The following is an 18,066-nucleotide window of genomic DNA, read 5'->3' as shown; positions in this document are numbered from 1 at the left end:
CACCCTTCTCTTTTCTTCTTCATTTCGGGAAGGTGCTGGCAGGCCACAGCTAGAGACATGCCTCCCGCCTAATTTTACAACAGGGGAAGACAGTGGAAAGCACAGCTGTAAAAACCCGTACTGCTGAGGGAGATCGGGTGGGCAGGGCGGCGGGGGGGGTCACCGGCGTGCCGTGGGGGTAAGCCCCGCCGCAGGGGAGCTGGAGCAGCCCCTCGCCTTCACGGCCGCTCGCAGCTCTTGTGCCGGCGCCACCACAAAAACGCTCCCCGCCACCATCTCACGGGCCAGGGCCATTTCCCACAGGCAGCGCTGACCCCCACACCGTCCCCCCGCCACCGGCTGCCTCAGGCGGGCAAAATGGCGGCAGTGATCGAGGAGAGGGAAGAGAGGGGTGGAGTGCGGAGGGGAGGGGGCCGCCGCCGCGGCGGCAGCGAGGCTGGGCCTCCTCGCCACCGTTAGCCACCACTTCCACCTTCTCCCTCCCCGCCGTCCTCAGCAGCAGCGGCGGAGCGGAGGGGCACTACCGGCGGGGAGGAGCGCCTGTCTGCGACCTGCGCCGTTCACGCTCCCTCAGGACAGCCTTGGGGCGGGGGGGGAGAGGGGGGAGCGCTCCGCCATCCTCCCTCCTCCACCTCCTCCCGCCGCAGGCTCAGCTCCGTTCCCCTTCTCCCCCCGCCCCGCAAAGCCCCTGACCTGCTCCGAGCCCGGGCCAGAGGTAGGTGCCCGCCTCGTAGAGGCTCTTTACCGCGGCTGCCTATTCCCGGCCGTTCGCCGCAGGGGTGCAGGCACCCACCTGCCCGCTCCCCCCCACCCCGCGGTGGCGGCAGCAGCCGGGGCGCCGTGGGGCCCTTCACCGGAGCAGGCGAGGCGCTAAGGCCTCCCCGAAGCGGGGAGGCGGCGCTGCGGGGATAGCCCGTCCCGTCTGGCTCTGCCTGACTGGCGTTGCTCCCCGCGGGTTTGCCCACCCTGGCTCCCTTTCCCCTCCGGAGTTGAAAATAGCAGAGGCTTTATTTTTGGTCGCTTGGTTATTTCAAATTCCGTTCCTGTAGAAGACTGGGGAGGGGGAAAGGTCGCCGGGTAGGAAGCGTGGTGGCGGCCCGGCCGGTGAGGTGCAGGGGTCTCTCGGGAAGGGCGGGGGAGGTCTGCGGGCCTTCCAGCCTGCTCGCGGGGGGGCTCTGCCCGTGACCGGATGGAGCGTGTTGGCCTGAAAGCCGCGTCCCCCCTTCACCGGGAGGGCATCGGCCTGCGCCGTCTGGCTCCTGCGTTGGAAGCTGGCCTGCAGCACAGCTGAATCTAACCCTGGAGGAGAGGTGCAGGTGTCTGGGCACAGAGGTGGGCGGGGGGTGCGTGTGGATTTGCCTGGACAGGAGCTATCCCCCGCGCCCCCGGCGCTGGCGTTCCTCCCTCCTGTGCTAGCAGGTGGGTTATAACCGTTACTTAGCCTCACGCAAAAAGACCTCGAAGACCACTGAGGTAAGTATTTTTAAGCCTTATGTGATTCAGCAGCTTAGATGGCTGAGAGCTGTACACGTGTTCTTCTGTAATCTGCTTGAAATAAACCCAAACCGCACTGAGCTGATCCACCATCAGTGGCCCTGAAGGATGATGTTCATTTAGACAAAAATTCACGCCCTCTTGTGAGGTTCTGCCTGAATGAGCAAGATTTGCTTTGATTCCTTTTGTGATAAGGACATAGAATATTGGGGTGGGGGAAACATGCTAAATGACTTTATGGTGTTAAAGTCCTGTTACCATCCTTGTTATGATAGTATCTAAGCCGCGTGGATCCCTGCTGGTGATGACAAACTGTTGTGGTGTGGATTGTTTGGGTAACCAGGCAAGTTGTCAAAGTCAGGCCAGGCCTGTATGTTAGGAATGTATATTGAAGCCAGGTCCTGTAAACAGTCGCTAATGTGTGGAGTCTTGTTGCTAGGGCTTTGCACAGAAATAACGAGACACGCATGAGCACCTCTTTGAAGTCCTAATGTGCTACCTGGCAATTTGGAAGCCAGGAGGATAGTTGAGGGTATGGTTTCCGTAGTTCGTGAGCTGAAGTCTTGGGATTTTCATTTATAAATAAATCCACATCTTTTTCTGCCTCATTTTGGAGTATAGCCAAGTAGAACGATATTGTTTATGTGCGTAGATTTTTGTGTCTCACACAAAGATGTCTATTGTTTACACAGAAACTGTAAGAGGAATGTTTTGTTAACATTTTGTTAGCAATATAAACTGACAAACACAAATGCAACAAAAAGAGTCCTCCTCAGAGCAGAAAAACACAGCTGCCCAAAAACTGTTTTTCAAGGAAAACTATGCACCTTTTGGTTCTCCATTTCTTTTAAAACTCATCTTGTATCATTTATGTTCGCATAAATCTTCTACTGCCTGTAACTTTTGCAGCAACTTAGTTCCATGCCTATGTAGCCCTCTAAACAGTGTTTCTTTTTCTAAACAAGATTGGCCAAATTGCGATTTTTTTTTTTTAATTACATTTGGAATTTTTTTGGTTGGGTGTGTCCCCATAATATTTTCAAATTCCTGAGCTGACGGCACTGAATTCCCCTCTCCATTGTCAACATGTGTCTTTTCCATTAAGACTGACTGCTGCCACCTTCTTCCCTTAGGAAACTTTCAATGGCTTGAAGTAGTATAACCAAAAAAAAAACCTATCTGTTTTCAGCATTCTATGTGTAAAAATTCCAAACTAGAATTCCAAGTTGTTCCAAATTGGAATTTTTAATAATAATTCCACAGCCTACATGGAGAGTAGTTACAGAGCCTGTGGGGTCTTGATTTTCACTAGTGGACCCTGAATGTGAATTTGCAGTCGTGATAATGCATATGAATGGCTTTTAATCTCTCTCCTTTGCACTGTTTCTAACTTAGTCCCCGATGACCAGTATCTATGTACAGCCAAGTGACTGATAATCTGTTTAAATGTGAGGAGTAAGTTGTTCTCAGAAGCATCTAAAAGCATTTGGTATTGTAGAAGGAAGAGATTGCAGTAGTTTGGAAACTCCATGGCAGCTGAGTGTTTCATTTTGACTATACCAGCAATGGTGGCAGATAGGTATTCATCAGATTATACAGGTTCAGTAGAAGAAAGTCAGAATTTCAGTACTTTCACATCTCCTAATGCACACCAACATGTCTTTTTTAGAATTATTATTAATTAAGTTCTTTGGCACTGCATTTCTGTGCTGCTTTTTCACCCTGTTTCTTAGCTTGAGTATTCCTATCTGTCATTCATGGATTTTTGCTTTTGTGACTAGTAGCATAAAATTATATTTGAATATCATAGTTACTATCATACATTCATTATTTCTACATTGTCTGATCCTCTCTAAATGAGTATTCATATCTGATTTCTATTTGATGATTCGTTTTAAATATTTACAGGTATCTTTTCCTTTTTCAGCTTTTTCCATTGACATACAGAAGAATATGCGCCAATTCTGCTACAACTCACAAGTATTGTGTTTATTTTTTTTATTTTATGTGGTTTAGGTAGCAGAAAGTGAACTGTTTTATGTCTTGTGTAGTGCTTAGTACAGTGAGATCCTGTTCTGCAACTGGGCTTTGTAGGAGGGCAGTAAAAATGCTGATGTGGAAAACAATTTTTTTACAGTTAGCTTATTTCATAAGGCTTTGATTTTCAGAGGGACCTTGGTGTGACTGTATCCTTGCTCTTATGTGGCTATTCACTGAAATCACGAACTCTTCTCTTTGTACATGGATATCCTTGACAGAATTAATTGGAATTAGAGGTCTGTGGCAAGATGCAGCACAGAAAAAAATTCACTTTTAGGAAGGTGTTCTGGTGTGGGGATGAGTTGGTTTTATCATATCTTAAGAACAGATTATATGTTTTATTTGTCACCTAAAGCTTCAGATCATGGATGTATTCTTTATTTTAAAATAGTCTTTTTCCATTTTAGGTGTTTGCTTAGTAGTTGTATTATAGCAGATTCTGTGGGTGCTTTAGGATGACGTCTGTTAACACTAACATGTCAGAATTTCAATATAACTTGGTAAATGAAAATAGGACAAAAGAATTTCCCTGGTTAAGTTACAAGTTCCAGATTCAGTAATGTTTCTGGTTTTTTCTTTCTGGTCTCTTACAGGAAAAATGATATTCATCCAGCATTCCTGAATAATAAGAATGGGTCCAGATGTACCTCTGCTGAATGATTACAAACAGGAGTTCTTCTTGAAGCGCTTTCCACAGACTGTGCTGGGAGGTCCCCGGTTTAAATTAGGCTATTGTGCCCCTCCTTACATATATGTGAATCAGATTATTCTTTTCTTGACACCATGGGTTTTGGGAGGAGTGGGAACACTTTTGTACCAATTAGGCATTATGAAAGACTATTATACTGCAGCACTTTCAGGAGGACTGATGTTTGTTACTGCACTTACTCTTCAGATGACAAATCTATATGCAAAACAGAAAACAGTGAGAGTAGAAAGAATGCAAATTCAGAATACCCTGACAGATGAAGATGAGTTTGAATTTTCCAGCTGTGTAGGTTCAGAGACAGTAAAATTTATTATTCCTGGCAAGAAGTATATAATCAACACTGTATTTCATTCCCTTCTGGCAGGGGTATTGTGTGGGCTGGGAACTTGGTATTTGCTGCCAAACAGAATAACCTTGCTGTATAGCAACATTGGAGGAACTGTTATGATCTTTGTATTTGGCTGGGTGACTATATGTATAGGAGAGTATTCGTTAATCATAAATACAGCTACCGAAACAGCTACTTTCCAAGCACTGGATACTTACGAAATCACTGCTCTGATGAGACCCTTCTATATTTTTCTCTTTATTGCAGTGGATCTTGCACACAGGTAAACCTAATACAGTATTCGGCTAATAAAAGTAATGGTTATTCTTTATATTTTTGATGAGAAGGATGAAATGATTCTTCTGAGGGAAATTTATTTTGAGATTCTAATCACCCGTAGGAACTCCAAAGAAAGAAGCTAGAAGAGTGTACGGTAAAAACTTATGCTTTACACTGTGCATAAAAGGTGGTTGTTAAATTTTTATAGCATTCCACGTAAATTAGGAAAAGCAGTTTCTACGTAAGGGACAGCTAAAATTATCTTCTAGTGTCAATTTCAGTATTTTTGTGCAAGAGCATTTGCATCAACATCCTTTTAAAGGATATGTTTTTGAAAAACACGTTCCTGATCTGGAACTATAGATCTAAACACTGCACAATTCAGGCGCACTGGATTTATATCCAGATTTCATCCTGGAACATTTTCTAATTTAATCTCTACAAAGTGATTACAGAGGGTTATAAATTACAGGCAAAAAAGGACCACAAATTTGGTTTTAATGAGTGGATAAGCAAATGTGAACGTTGCTGTATCTTTATTATATGGGTTTTGAACTTAGATTTTTAAATGCTTTTTGTAATACAAAAGAACTGTGTCGGTCTACAAAGAGGAGACTTTTATATTTCTTTTCAGATGAGTGTCTTAGCTAAAGTATTTGTAGAATCTCTTAAAGCAAGATGCTTTTAGATTACTTTCTCCCTGTCAGGTGATATTTATATCACTTTGTCACATGTACATATTTTATGGTTGGAGTACTTCAAATGCATTAAAAAAAAAAAGGCGCATGTTTGATTTTACTGGTTTTGCACTTGGAGATGTCTGTGTTAATGGTTTACCCTAGTTGCATCTTCAGTTATGATATGGAAATTATACTTGTGGTCTTGGACCCCAAATTCTTCTAATTTCCTGAGGAGAAAACTCAGGCATTCTTTAAATTCCTGACAAAATTCTTCTGAAGCTTACTAATTTCTTTAGTAAGAAGGAGAGAGAAACCAAATATTTTAGCAGTACACCTTTAATTTAATTAGCTAGCTGGTGAACTATGGATGGCTTAGAATTTATGTAGATTTCTAACGCTGATCTTTGTGTTTTTACAGGAAGATTTTAATGCTGTTATGTAGAAAATAACATTTCATATTCCTAAAGAGAGTTTATCTTTTGGTGTACAGGCAACGTGCCAGTTATTTCAGTGTTAAGGCTTACATCTTAGGTCTTGGACTTGCATAAAGTTTCACTTTTTTAATTCTGAAAGAATACTTAGTATTTTTTGTTGTTGTTAAATGGTTGAGGTCTTAGAGCCTTTGAACCTTTCTTTTTGCACAAGTATTTCTTGAGTGTATTATCCTAATTGTTTTGATACTGTTGTGACTTGCATCACTTGATTCATCTGTGTAATCTGAAGGCTTTGAATCTTTTGAATGAAAAATTAGCCTGTGTTCTGATGTTCTAATTAGTATATTACTGCCCCAAGCATAAATGTATGTCCTTATTTTTCCTTTTAAAAGATACTACTTGAGGTTTTGTAGATTGAATATGTAATGTTTGTACTTCTGGATTTACTGTAGCAGTTAAACAAAAAGTCTTCCCACACATCAGTTATCTTTTTCTTCACAGAAGTCAAATGCGTTTCTTCTTTTATCCAGGTTTGCTGTCAACACAGCCATTCTAGAACAGACAAACCAGATTTTGCACATCGTATTTCTTTTTCTGCCGTTCTTGTGGGCAATGGGAATTCTGCCCCCACTTGACGCACTTTTTCTATGGGGAATGGAACAACTGTTGGAGTTTGGCCTAGGAGGTTCACCTATGTCAAGTAACACAAAGTAAATGTTGTTTATATAATTGTAAAATATATCAATATTGATTATAACCTTTTTCTTTTCAAGCAAATCTTTTTTATTTTCTCCTTCACAGGTTATTAGTAATGTTTCTCATTTCTGCTGGAACAGCAATAGCATCGTATTTCATTCCCAGCACTCTCGGTGTGATCCTCTTCATGACTGGATTTGGGTTCATACTGAGTCTTAACCTAAGTGAGATTGGTTTTGCCTTCAAACACACCATGATCAGCCATTTAGGCTCCAGCAAATCTAAAAATATGCACAGAGGTCTTAGAATACAATTTGGGTGGAGGGAATTTATTTTTTATTTGACTGTGTTGACGTTTGCTCTCATAGAAGCTAGCCTGCTGCATCAATTTGCAGGCTTTTCATCATTTTCCAAAGCCAGTCCTCAGGCTGTAGCGAGTTACGTTCTGATCATATTACTTATAATTATGTGGATTCTTAGAGAGATTCAGAGAGTGTACTTGTTTGGAGTCTTCCGAAACCCCTTTTATCCAAAGGATGTCAGGACTGTGACTGTGCTCATGGAGAAGCAAAGAAGGCTAATGAAAGTTGGTGTTGTCAGGAGGATTTTACTAACACTAGGTAGGAATACGCACTGTCTGTTGTTTGTTAGATGATGCTTGTAGGAAGATTGAAACAGCACTAGAATTACTGTATGTGCAAGATTCTGTGAATGAGCTAAGAAAAACCAAGTAGCTGGAAATATTTGTTGATGTTTCGCTAAATTGTGCACTGAGGTCAAAATCACTGGTTGAGAATATTTGGAAGCGATCAGTGATTTTTATTTATTTTTTTTAGGAGTAAACCTAAAAAGTTGAGCTTTTAAAAAGTCCAGCTCAAAGCAAGGCCTTTTAAAGGATTTTAGTTATAACATCAGTACTCACTTTTGAAAACATGGCTCTTTCAGAATTTTTAAAAGGTACTCGGAAACAAAAGTTTGTTGAGAGTCTTCAAGCTGACTAAATATTTGGTTCTTACAACTCCCTAGTAAAGGGGACAGTCTCCTTTCTGGTAGGTTAGGGACGAATGTATCTACTTTGGGGGAACCAAAATTTGATCTAAATTATTTAATTTTATAAAGAAGCATCAGTTTGGGGAAGTGGATTGATGAGTGCTATTCCCATGTTTATTTTTACTTATTTGAGTATTTCCATTTTCTTGGGGAAACAAACAACGAAAAAGTAATAGCAAGTAACAACTAAGCCTTGACATAAATGTTTGTTATCTTGGGCCATTAGTGCAAATACACTGCTTGATATCCTGGAAGCGTTATACAAAGAGGAGTTTGTAATAATGAAGAGTTCTCTTTTTACACTAAGATTTCTGTTCCACAATAAGACTGCTTACCTCTGTAGACTTTAATTATGTTTTTGAAAGGAAATCAATGATTCTTTTATTTCGATTACAGTGTCTCCGTTTGCTATGATAGCATTCCTGTCACTAGACCGTTCGCTACAAAACCTTCATTCTGTGTCTGTTTGCATTGGATTCACAAGAATATTTAGGATGGTAATTTGAATTTTAAATACGTTAGCCTAAGCAATTCTCTCCTACATGATATAAGTAATAAGGTGACTTGGAAGAAATATTTCCAGGTCATGAAAGCAGAGATCAATAAAAACATTTTTTAAACGTATGTCTAACATATTTCTATTTTAGGTCTGGCAGAATACAGAAAATGCCCTACTGGACATAGTGGTTGTGTCAATAGCACAAATGTTGGTGTTTAATCCAGACCTCTGGTGGAACAGGAGCCTTGATACAGGAATCAGACTCTTGCTGGTAATTGTAATGTAAATTTAAGCGGATAGTTCTCACTTAAAGTCTTTGTTTCCTTGCCTTCCACTATTAGTGAGTCCAGGACTTAGCAAACAGAAGCTAAATAACTGTACTAAGATAGACACTGTAATACCAGTCAATGATAATCACGCTTCCTTTTCTTAAAATTGTTGTAGATAAAGCGGCTTTGGCAGTGCTGAGTATAACGCGATACGAATAAACGTGCTTGTATGTATCTTGCAGGTTGGTATCCTACGGGATCGACTGCTTCAGTTTGTCTCAAAGTTGCAGTTTGCCATAGCTATTCTGTTGACGTCATGGACAGAGAAAAAACAACGCCGTAAATCTGCTGCCAGCTTAATCACACTCAACGTTGTTTTCTTCCCGATCCTGCTGACCTTCATCGCCATCTCTGCGCTCCTTTCTTCTCCCTTGCTGCCACTCTTCACGTTACCAGTATTTTTGATTGGGTTTCCTAGGCCTATCCGAAGCTGGCCAGGACCTGTGGGTGCTACAGCCTGTGTTTGCACCGATACTGTGTACTACCAGCAGATGCTTCCAAGTCTGGCTGTTGCTCTGCAGTCTGCCCTAGCAGCCGGTAGCCTAGGTAGGTACACTAGCGACACTGTGAAGGAGTGTAGCTAAGTATTTTAGGAAACGTGATTTTGCTGGAGAACAGGAGAAACGTAGCATCTGATTTAACCTACGCCGTGAAACGTGGCTTAAATCTGATATTCAGAGATTGTTCGATTGAGGAAAAAGTGATTACTCTTCTCTTTCTTGTACATCTCTAATTGTTACATTCTTGTAAGAAAATAATTCTGCTTTATCTTTAAAATAAGGACAGATGAAATGGTGATGAAACAGTATCAATCCTAACGTTTTTATACTGAAGAAAAAAGGATGGTACGCATTCATTGCACCTAATTGGAGGCAGTAAATTGAGGGGTTCTCTTGACAGTGAGTGGAGAGGAGGAGGTGTGTCAAACTGCTCTTTGTGGTTGTGTATGTACGTGTCTTTCTCTGCATCAGGCCATTACTCAGGATCCAGAAGATGACTTTGCTAATTTGGCTGTGTTCATTAGGAATGTGAATAAGGATTGAATGTTTGTAAGGATTGAATGTTTGTAAAATACACAATGTAGCCTAGCTAGTGGGAAACAGTTGAGAACAGAACCAGTTGATAAGACTTAATGTCGTATCTTGTGCAGGCAGTCAGGGTAGGGTTGTAACAGCACTTGTGGTCTCGAAACCTGTGAAAGGCATCATGATGGGTGTTTCACAGAATTACAGAAATGGAGGTGAAGAAATGTTGAGTCTTTTTCCCAGCTGGAGATAGAATAGCTGTTAAAATTGCAAGCTCATTTTCTTGAGAAACAGTCTTTGTTAATAATCAAAAGATCACTGCCCTTAGACAAGAGGCAAATATTTGCATAAACCTCTTGGAAAATGAATTATGACTAGAAAAAATGAACTAATATTTAAAGAGAGTGGAAGTTAATCTTTATCACACTTTGGAGAGTATATGCAAGTGCTTTACTAGGCAACATTTGCAGCACTTACAGTACTAGTGTAGAGAGAGGTATTAGAAAAATAAAACAAGGAAGCTTTTTTCCTCTAAAGGAGACAGACACTTCAGTTTGTCTACTGCGTCAGCCTATGTATGTTTTATATATATGATAAATATATTTTTATTATATAATAGACATCTGTTATATCTATTTTATATGTATATGTATTTTCTTTTTTTTTTAAATGTTTCTCCATTGCCATCATGACACTGGTGGCATGTATGCCTCAGATTAAATTATTTAAACACCAGTCTTGAGGGGGAAAAAAGTCTCCTCTTTAATGGGAAAATCTGTGAATGAATGTCTTCAAGCAAGAAAAAACATGGTGGTCTCAGATGAGCTCAAAATGAAGAGGTACTACTTTGTGTGACTCTAGTTTAATTTAAAACCTTATTTTTCTTATGTAAAGGAGGTTTAGTAGCTTTAACAGCTAGCAAGAAAAGAATTAAAATCTTTGCAAAATGTTAGCAAGAAAATGCACTTCATTAGCTCAGTGGGATAGAAAAGGTTACTTAAATTTTAACTACAGCTTAATGGTTGGTTTCACTGATTTCATCTTACAACATTCTAAAACTAAATTTCTCAGTGCAAGTGAGTGATCACTTGGACGTGAGTGAGAGCAGAAGCAGGTCATAAGCTGGCAGCAAATGTCATGTTTAAGAACAGCACTGTTGTATTGGAGAAGTTGACAGTAGGCTATAACTTAAAAGAAATACAGTATAACCGCCAGTGCTAGGAAGTTTGGCATTGCACTTTTTATTGAAATAGGTAGAAGAGAGAAAAAATACCGTTTTCTTTGGACATAAGTTTCATCTAATTTTTACGGTGAGAGCCAGATTGTGGGATTTTTGAGTGCCAATTACTTTGATGTGTGATCTGAAGTTGTTCAGGACTTGATCTTCAAATTCCAGTTTATTTTCTGTGGCTGTATTTTTGGTGATGTCAAACTGAAGACAGTGGAATCAGATTTATTCCCCCCCCCTCACACACAAAGGTATTGCAGAAAGACTACAGATGATTTCCACTGTATCTACTGTTAGTGTTCAATGTGTGTGATACTGAGTCACAAATCTTTAAAGATAAGCAGGTGCTCTTGAAAACGTAGATCTTTGCCTCTCTGCCTCTATTTATGTGTCTGTAAAATGGGTGTGATGTTATGTCATTGGTAAGCTGACACTTGAGCAGAATCATTTACACTCTGGATTTTGCATCCTAAGGCATATTTTCTAATCATTCTGGAATACAAACAAGTCAATTTAGGAACTGGTGATGTAGGTAACAAATCCTATTGAGTTAGATTTTTATTTCTCTCATAACAAATAAACTTCCTATTCCACAGCAGGTAGGGACCATTAAGATACTCACGTGCTCAATGATGATTCTTTAATGTATTCAGCAGTCATAAGAATTTTAGATCCCCAGGTGACACCAGTGGGAACTGCGCAGTTGGAAATGCAGCCAAAGATGATCTTGAATCATGAAAGTCGTCTCTACAAAGGGAATTGAGGGTGGGGTTGGCTAACCCTGGTCCAGTATGAATGTTGTAGTTCTGCAGTTCTGTGAGGGTTTCCCAGCGTTCCACAGCTTTTTCTAAGACAGCACTACAATTTCAAGATCCAGCTTTGCAGCTTGTTCCTTTAAGATTCTAGGGTACTAATTAGCCAGTTTTAACTGACTTTGTTGACAGAGAACTATTTTGTGTTTGCAGTTGAATTCCTCCGTTGGCACATAGGAAAGGTTTTCATCGATATAATGCCTCGGTAATACCATAGGGTTTGTTTTGACTTTTTCTTGTCTAGGTCTCTCTCTACCTGGATCACATTACTTGTGCCGTTTTCAGGATAGACTGATGTGGATACTGGTGCTAGAAAAAGGCTTCACTTACTGTGGTGTTAACATTAAGGTAACTGTGTGCTGACGGACTGACATATTCGTGTTTTGAAATCATGCAAACATTTTGCTGTATAACATTTCAAGAACGTAACTGATTTACCTGATGTCACAATTTTTTTAAGATGAGAGTTATTGCTATGTTAACTAGTCTTGCAACTGCCATGCTTAGCGGACATGATTTTTTTTTATCATCTTGCTCACGACAGAACATCTTTAATAAGCTGGCTAGTAAGAAGATCTGTATGGGACAAAGATTTATTTTTTTAAGACATTGATCTGTGTCTAATATTGTAGTGAGTGCTTTGCTATTACTATTACCTCTCGTTAGATTTGTAGGTTCAGTTGTGGAAATACTGACAATGGAACATACCTTTATTTGTTCAGAACAATTTTGTTGCAAGAAAGCAGCTCGCTAGCATTTAAGGATACGTACTGGTGAAGACTAAAGCCAAATTGTTTTCATTTATGCTTTAGGGACTGGAATTGCAGGAAACATCTTGTCACGCTGCTGAAGCTCACAGAGTTGATGAAGTTTTTGAAATGGCCTTCGAAAATCAGGAGCACACAAAGATTCTCTCTCCTAATCGCCATTTTGGACACATTTTGACTCCTTGTACTGTTCTACCTGTGCGGCTGTATTCTGATGCCAGAAATGTGTTGTCTGGAATAATTGACTCTCATGAGAATTTAAAGCACCTGAAAGATGATTTCATTAAAGTGCTTGTGTGGATGCTAGTCCAGTATTGTTATAATAAATCAAAAATGCAGGAAAGCCCTGGCAATGCTGACAAGAACAAAAAAGGATTATTTCCAGAAAATCAGCGTAGCAGCGCAGTAGAGAGATCCAGGCCTCTGAGGGAAGAAGACAGCTTCAGTGTCGATACAATTGAGGATTGGACTGACGACAGTGACATTTTTGATCTTGAACCCAGTGGCAGAATGAAAGACAGAAAAGAACCTGGGCAGCTGGGAACTACACCAAAAGTACATCTGTCTATTCCAGGATCTGTAGAAACACAGAGCCAAGATGTCCCACAAGAAATGTCACCAGAAGAGAAATTATACAGGGCCGTTGTGCTTGGGCTTCCTGCTGTAGACAAAGGGAAACAGCAAGAAGTTTTATCTCGGGTTGAGTTTAGTTGCTCTTACTCGGAGCTGTTGAGCATCCCTGAAGAATGGAGAACAGCCCCGGTGCCTGCTTCCAAAGTCAATGAAATGAGACAGAGGTTTCCAGAAGAATGGTACCACTTTGTTTTGAGTCAACTGGACTTTTTTCATCTGAAAGAAAAGCCTTCCAATTTACTTGAAGACCTTATGAAAGATAAAATTTTGAAAGACTTGTACATCCATGGAGTATTGTCATGTTGTTTTGGTCTGTTTGGACTAGATAACACTGTGCCTGCCCCGAGCCATGTGTTCAGAGCGTACACTGGTGGTATTCCCTGGTCTGTTGGTTTGGACTGGCTAACTGGCAAACCGGAGCTATTCCAACTTGCATTAAAAGCATTCAGGTAAAAGAAAAATATTCCCTCAGATTATAAAAATGATGTAAAGAGTCCTATCCTTTGAAGGTATGTATTGCTTCACTAAGAGTAGTTCATGTTAAAAGAGGGTAGATTTAGATGAGATATAAGGAAGAAATTCTTTACTGTGAGGGTGGTGAGGCACTGGAAGAGGTTGCCCACAGCAGTTGTGGATGCCCCATCCCTGGAAGTGTTCAAGGCCAGGTTGGATGGGGCTTTGGGCAACCTGGGCTAGTGGAGGGTGTCCCTGCCCATGGCAGGGGGGTTGGAACTAGATGGGCTTTAAGGTCCCTTCCAACCCAAACCATTCTATGAGTCTATTAAAACCATATCATTTAAATATATTTGTAGCTTCTTCCTACATAAATACTGCCTGTAACCCTCGGTGGTGAAGACTGATCTGGAGATTCCTTCCTTCTTCCCGTCCCTACAGCAGCTGTCTCCAGCACTGGAAATACGCTGTGTTAAGTGGGGCAAACCAACCCATTTTTATTGTCCCCCTAATCTAAGAGAACTGTGATGGAGTTAGATGTTTGGCACTTTCTGTTATCAGGCAGCGGTAATGGTGTTTGAGGTGAATGAAAGATGTTTAAGCTCAGTGTTTTCCATCTGGGTGAGCTAGAAGCATACCCCTGCCAACTTCCAGTGACTCAGCTGACAAGCCGTATCTTACAAAGTTGATTGTGCTTGGTAACATTTGCTGTTCCCTCTCTGCCTCCTGTAGCCCAAGGAGAATTTCTTTCTCCTGTCCTTTGCCACGCTACTTAACTGTATGGCTTTCTGCACCTTTCAGGTATGCTTTTAAACTTATGGTTGACAAAGCAAGCCTGGGTCCAGTTGAGAACTTCAAAGAGCTGATTAACTATCTGGAAGAATATGAAAACGATTGGTACATTGGACTGGTATCAGATCTTGAGTGGCAGCAAGCAATTCTTCAGGAAAAGCCATACCTTTTTTCACTGGGGCATGACCCAAACATGGTAAGAAGAAACATCACTAGTAAGCAAAGTCAAAGTTTGGTTTTCTTTTCCACTGTTTTTTTTTCTTTTTAATTGTGTTCCAAAACATGAAGGCTGTGCAGACAAAGCTTATGTTTGTAGTAGAGAGGAGCTGACATGACTGTTGTTGAAAATCACAGCACATTGTTCTTCAGATGCAGCAGTATTTCCCTGATTATCTTCCTAGATGGAAGAATTGAACTGAGGAGACTGGCTTATAGACTTTGCCATTTGTAAAGGGACGATATTGATAGCATGTAGCCCCAAAGCTTGATTTAGTGTTTTGTAACCAAAACGCTCGGAGAACGTACTGAACATTTTCATCTGTTTGTTCTTAAAGGGAATTTACACTGGGCGAGTCCTCACTCTTCAGGAATTGTTAGTACAAGTGGGAAAACTGAATGATGAAGCTGTCCGAGGTCAGTGGGCAAATCTGTCCTGGGAGCTGCTATATGCTACAAATGATGATGAGGAACGCTACAGCATCCAGGCGCACCCAGTTCTCCTGCGAAACCTTACGGTGCAAGCTGCAGACCCACCTCTCGGCTATCCTGTTTATTCGTCTGAAGTTCTGCATCTGCCTCTGTTCTAGAATGTCTGTAGCACTTTTTTTTATTACTATTATTATTCTTTTGTATTTGCCATCTGCGTGTTGGGAATGAAATGCTCATGCTACATTTATACGCTACAAGTGAGATTTTACTCGAAATGGCGTTGGATGGCAGTGCCAAGCCAGCATACGCAATTTGCACAGAAATGGTGCTGGCCAGAACCTTCAGCGGGCAGGAAGTTTTGAACTGTTTTCTTGCTGCTGGAACACAATGGTGAGACACCATTGCCTGTGTGGCTGACAGGCCAGGAGGTGCTGAAATTCTCTTCTCCCATTTAGAGAAGAGCAGCGTAATTCTGATGTTAACTATTTTTTGTGCATTCTGATTTTTTTTTTATATTTTTGTTCTCTTTTTAATAGTTGGACAGGTGACTTGCAGTGTCAGGTTACAGCTCACTGTAGTACCGTCAACCACAGAGTTGGTAACCAAAATGTACATATGACTATTTATATGATTTTTTTTTATTCCAGCCATTTTATATTGGACTGAGTTCAATTTTAGCATTTGTTATGACTTCAGCTGATCTTCCTTAGTTGTAGTAAGTTGCCAGCTATGCTATAGCAAAGTCGGAAGGGAGGATTTTTACCAAAGTACTTGTTTGGGGGGCAAAGAGCATTTATATAAAACAGCATGTGTTCTGACACATTAATAGCCTGTGTGACCTACTGATCAAAGTCAACATGCATAATTAGAGAAGGAATTTAAGTCCAAATGGATTAAATTTTAGTTCCTTCTTCCAATATCCATATATTTTGTATATATATATATGCACACATGTTGTTTGCAAGTGATGTCCACATCACTAACCAGTCTTCCACAAATACAGTGAGAGCTTGATGATGGAGGGGAGGCAGAAATCCAACTCCTTGTGCCAGAAGTAATTTTTTTTTTTTTTTAACCTTGCAGTTTGGCAATTGGTTTGCAATATTACAGGTCTCCTTGAAAACAGGTCTGGGTCATCTCTCCAGTGGCTTGTTTATCCTGTTCCTTACCACCAGTCATTAGCACATAAATGTGTAGTTACAGTGTCATTACTGCTGGCACATGCCGAGCAGGGTGTAGGTAATTGTCTGTCTTTAACCTGTAGAATCAATTTAAATCAGATCTGCTCCATAACTGAATTAGTACTGATTTAGGACACCCAGTGTATAATTTGGAGCATGTTTATTACTTTTACTCCTCACCTTTAAGTACAATTTGTCACAGGACTATGTGCTGTGTACTTGGCTATTAGCTGTTTCTTTTGATCGGTGACCATAACTGATTTTAAAGAAATATGCAGACCTTGTAGTGGAATCCAGAAGCGACAAGGAAACACCGCCAGACTCCATGGTGTAACACTCTAAGGTACAGGATGAAATTCATGCAGAACATCAATGGAAGCAGCTTTTAGAAAGTGGTTGGTTGGTGCGCAGGAGCGTAAATAACAAACTGCTGATAACCTAAAATCACCTTGCTTGGCCACGAACTGTATCTGGAAGCGCAGCATCAGGGAAACAGATCTGGAAGGGCTTTCAGAGAGCACTGATTTCAGCTCCCTCTCAATAGGAACTACTCCTGGCAAACGTTTAATCTGATTTCAAACTTTCAATACCAGGAGTATGGTGAACTCATCAAGGAGTTCAGTTCTTTGTTGTTCTTGCAGCTGTTGGAAAGTTTGGGTTTTTTCGTAAATCTAATGAAACCTCCCTGCCCCATTGTAAAGCCTCTTACTACTTGTCTTCTGTGTGGTCACAGAAAATTTAATTACCTTTTTTTTTTGCAGCAGCAGTAGTCTTCTATTTGAAGATGGTTATAATTTCTGCCCTCATCCTTTATCATCTGTAAACCAAATAAAATAGTTGAGAAAAAATTGCAGAGAACGGTGATCCTTTTCTCTCACTTTCCTCTGGTTCTCTTCATCTGGTTCCCAGCTGCCTTCTCCAGCAGAGATCCTGGGTGGTACCAGATGGAGGAACAGAACTGGTTTATGTGCAGAATTCCTGTTTGCGCACAGGAACGTGGAGTTGGGCTGTAACGCCGGAACATCCTGTCCCTGCTGTGGCAGGCAGCATGTCCTACAGCCCCCACTCATTCACACATTCAGGGTTTTGCTGCAGTATGACCCCAATTCATGTTACGATTTTCTGTAAACCCTCTTTAGATTATCTCTGTTTTTGCAGAACCACCAGTTACAGCCTCTCGTTCTGGATCACAAATCTGTGCAGCTGAGTGCCCTGTGAAGTGTGGTGTTTTCTTTGTGTGCTGCTGAACTGTATCTTGTTTCTTTTGGAGCATTTCTCTGATTTATCAGGAATTTAGAGCACCCTCAAGCCTGGTCTTGCCTGCAGCTCTCATAAGTGTGTAGTACATACAGCTGTTTGGATTACAGATGGAATACCAGTGCTGGATTGAATGTCGGGGGCTGAGCTTGGGCCAGGCCCCCCCCATTTCCAGTGTGACTGCGGGAGAACTGCTCTGTTCTCTAACGTGGTGTGCGCAGCAGCTTTGCCGTAATTCTTACTGACACCTTCCCGCTTTACGGATCACGGGTTCATCACACAAAGGTAAGCATAAGACACTGACATCACGGCTTTGGAGAAGAACCCTTTTTTAACAATACTGGTTTCAAAGTACTTTTCTAACAAATGGTCAGTGCTTACTAAAGGGTTTTCACCCCCCCTTTTTTTGAGCCTTTACAAAAAACATGAAGTCCTGGAGACTGCTTCTGTCCCATTTGTGTACCATAAAGCAACAGGAATCAGTTTAATGGAACGAAGTGTTAGGGAGGCAAAGTTTTCAAATGGCAAATGCTTCGTCCCTTTTTGGAAAGTATCCTTTCTGCTTTTTCCTTGAACACAACTTCCTCTCTGAAAGAGGAATTTCCTCACCACCTGGTGCCCATCATCTCTACCGTCACTCCTTCCATCTTATTCTTTTTCCTGCTGGTGGTGGCAATTGCACAGTCCATGAAGGTGGGTCTGCATTTACATGTCTAGCAGCAGCTGTCCTTA

The 18,066-nt window shown here is 41.1% G+C and overlaps 1 protein-coding gene across 4 annotated transcripts; it reads left to right on the top strand.

The window, feature by feature from the left end:
* Nucleotides 1-187: 187 nt before the first annotated feature.
* On the top strand, nucleotides 188-16,957 carry PCNX4 (pecanex 4). 4 transcript variants are annotated; one of them, XM_054828883.1, is made up of 12 exons: nucleotides 188-715; nucleotides 3,422-3,474; nucleotides 4,128-4,854; nucleotides 6,495-6,674; nucleotides 6,766-7,280; nucleotides 8,107-8,207; nucleotides 8,358-8,480; nucleotides 8,721-9,084; nucleotides 11,848-11,951; nucleotides 12,416-13,452; nucleotides 14,258-14,444; nucleotides 14,803-16,957. In XM_054828883.1, exons 3-12 carry the CDS (start codon nucleotides 4,166-4,168, stop codon nucleotides 15,052-15,054), a joined length of 3,552 nt encoding a protein of 1,183 aa, XP_054684858.1. In that variant the 5' UTR covers nucleotides 188-715; nucleotides 3,422-3,474; nucleotides 4,128-4,165; the 3' UTR covers nucleotides 15,055-16,957. The 4 variants fall into 4 exon arrangements, with proteins under 4 accessions (XP_054684858.1, XP_054684857.1, XP_054684860.1 ...); XM_054828884.1 differs by lacking the exon at nucleotides 188-715 and adding an exon at nucleotides 1,174-1,473; XM_054828882.1 differs by having other exon boundaries at nucleotides 188-4,854.
* Nucleotides 16,958-18,066: the final 1,109 nt, after the last annotated feature.

The sequence above is a fragment of the Grus americana genome, chromosome 5 (genome assembly GCF_028858705.1).
Source record: "Grus americana isolate bGruAme1 chromosome 5, bGruAme1.mat, whole genome shotgun sequence".
Classification (NCBI taxonomy): Eukaryota; Metazoa; Chordata; class Aves; order Gruiformes; family Gruidae; genus Grus; species Grus americana.
This window is presented reverse-complemented; position numbering and strand designations above follow the sequence as displayed.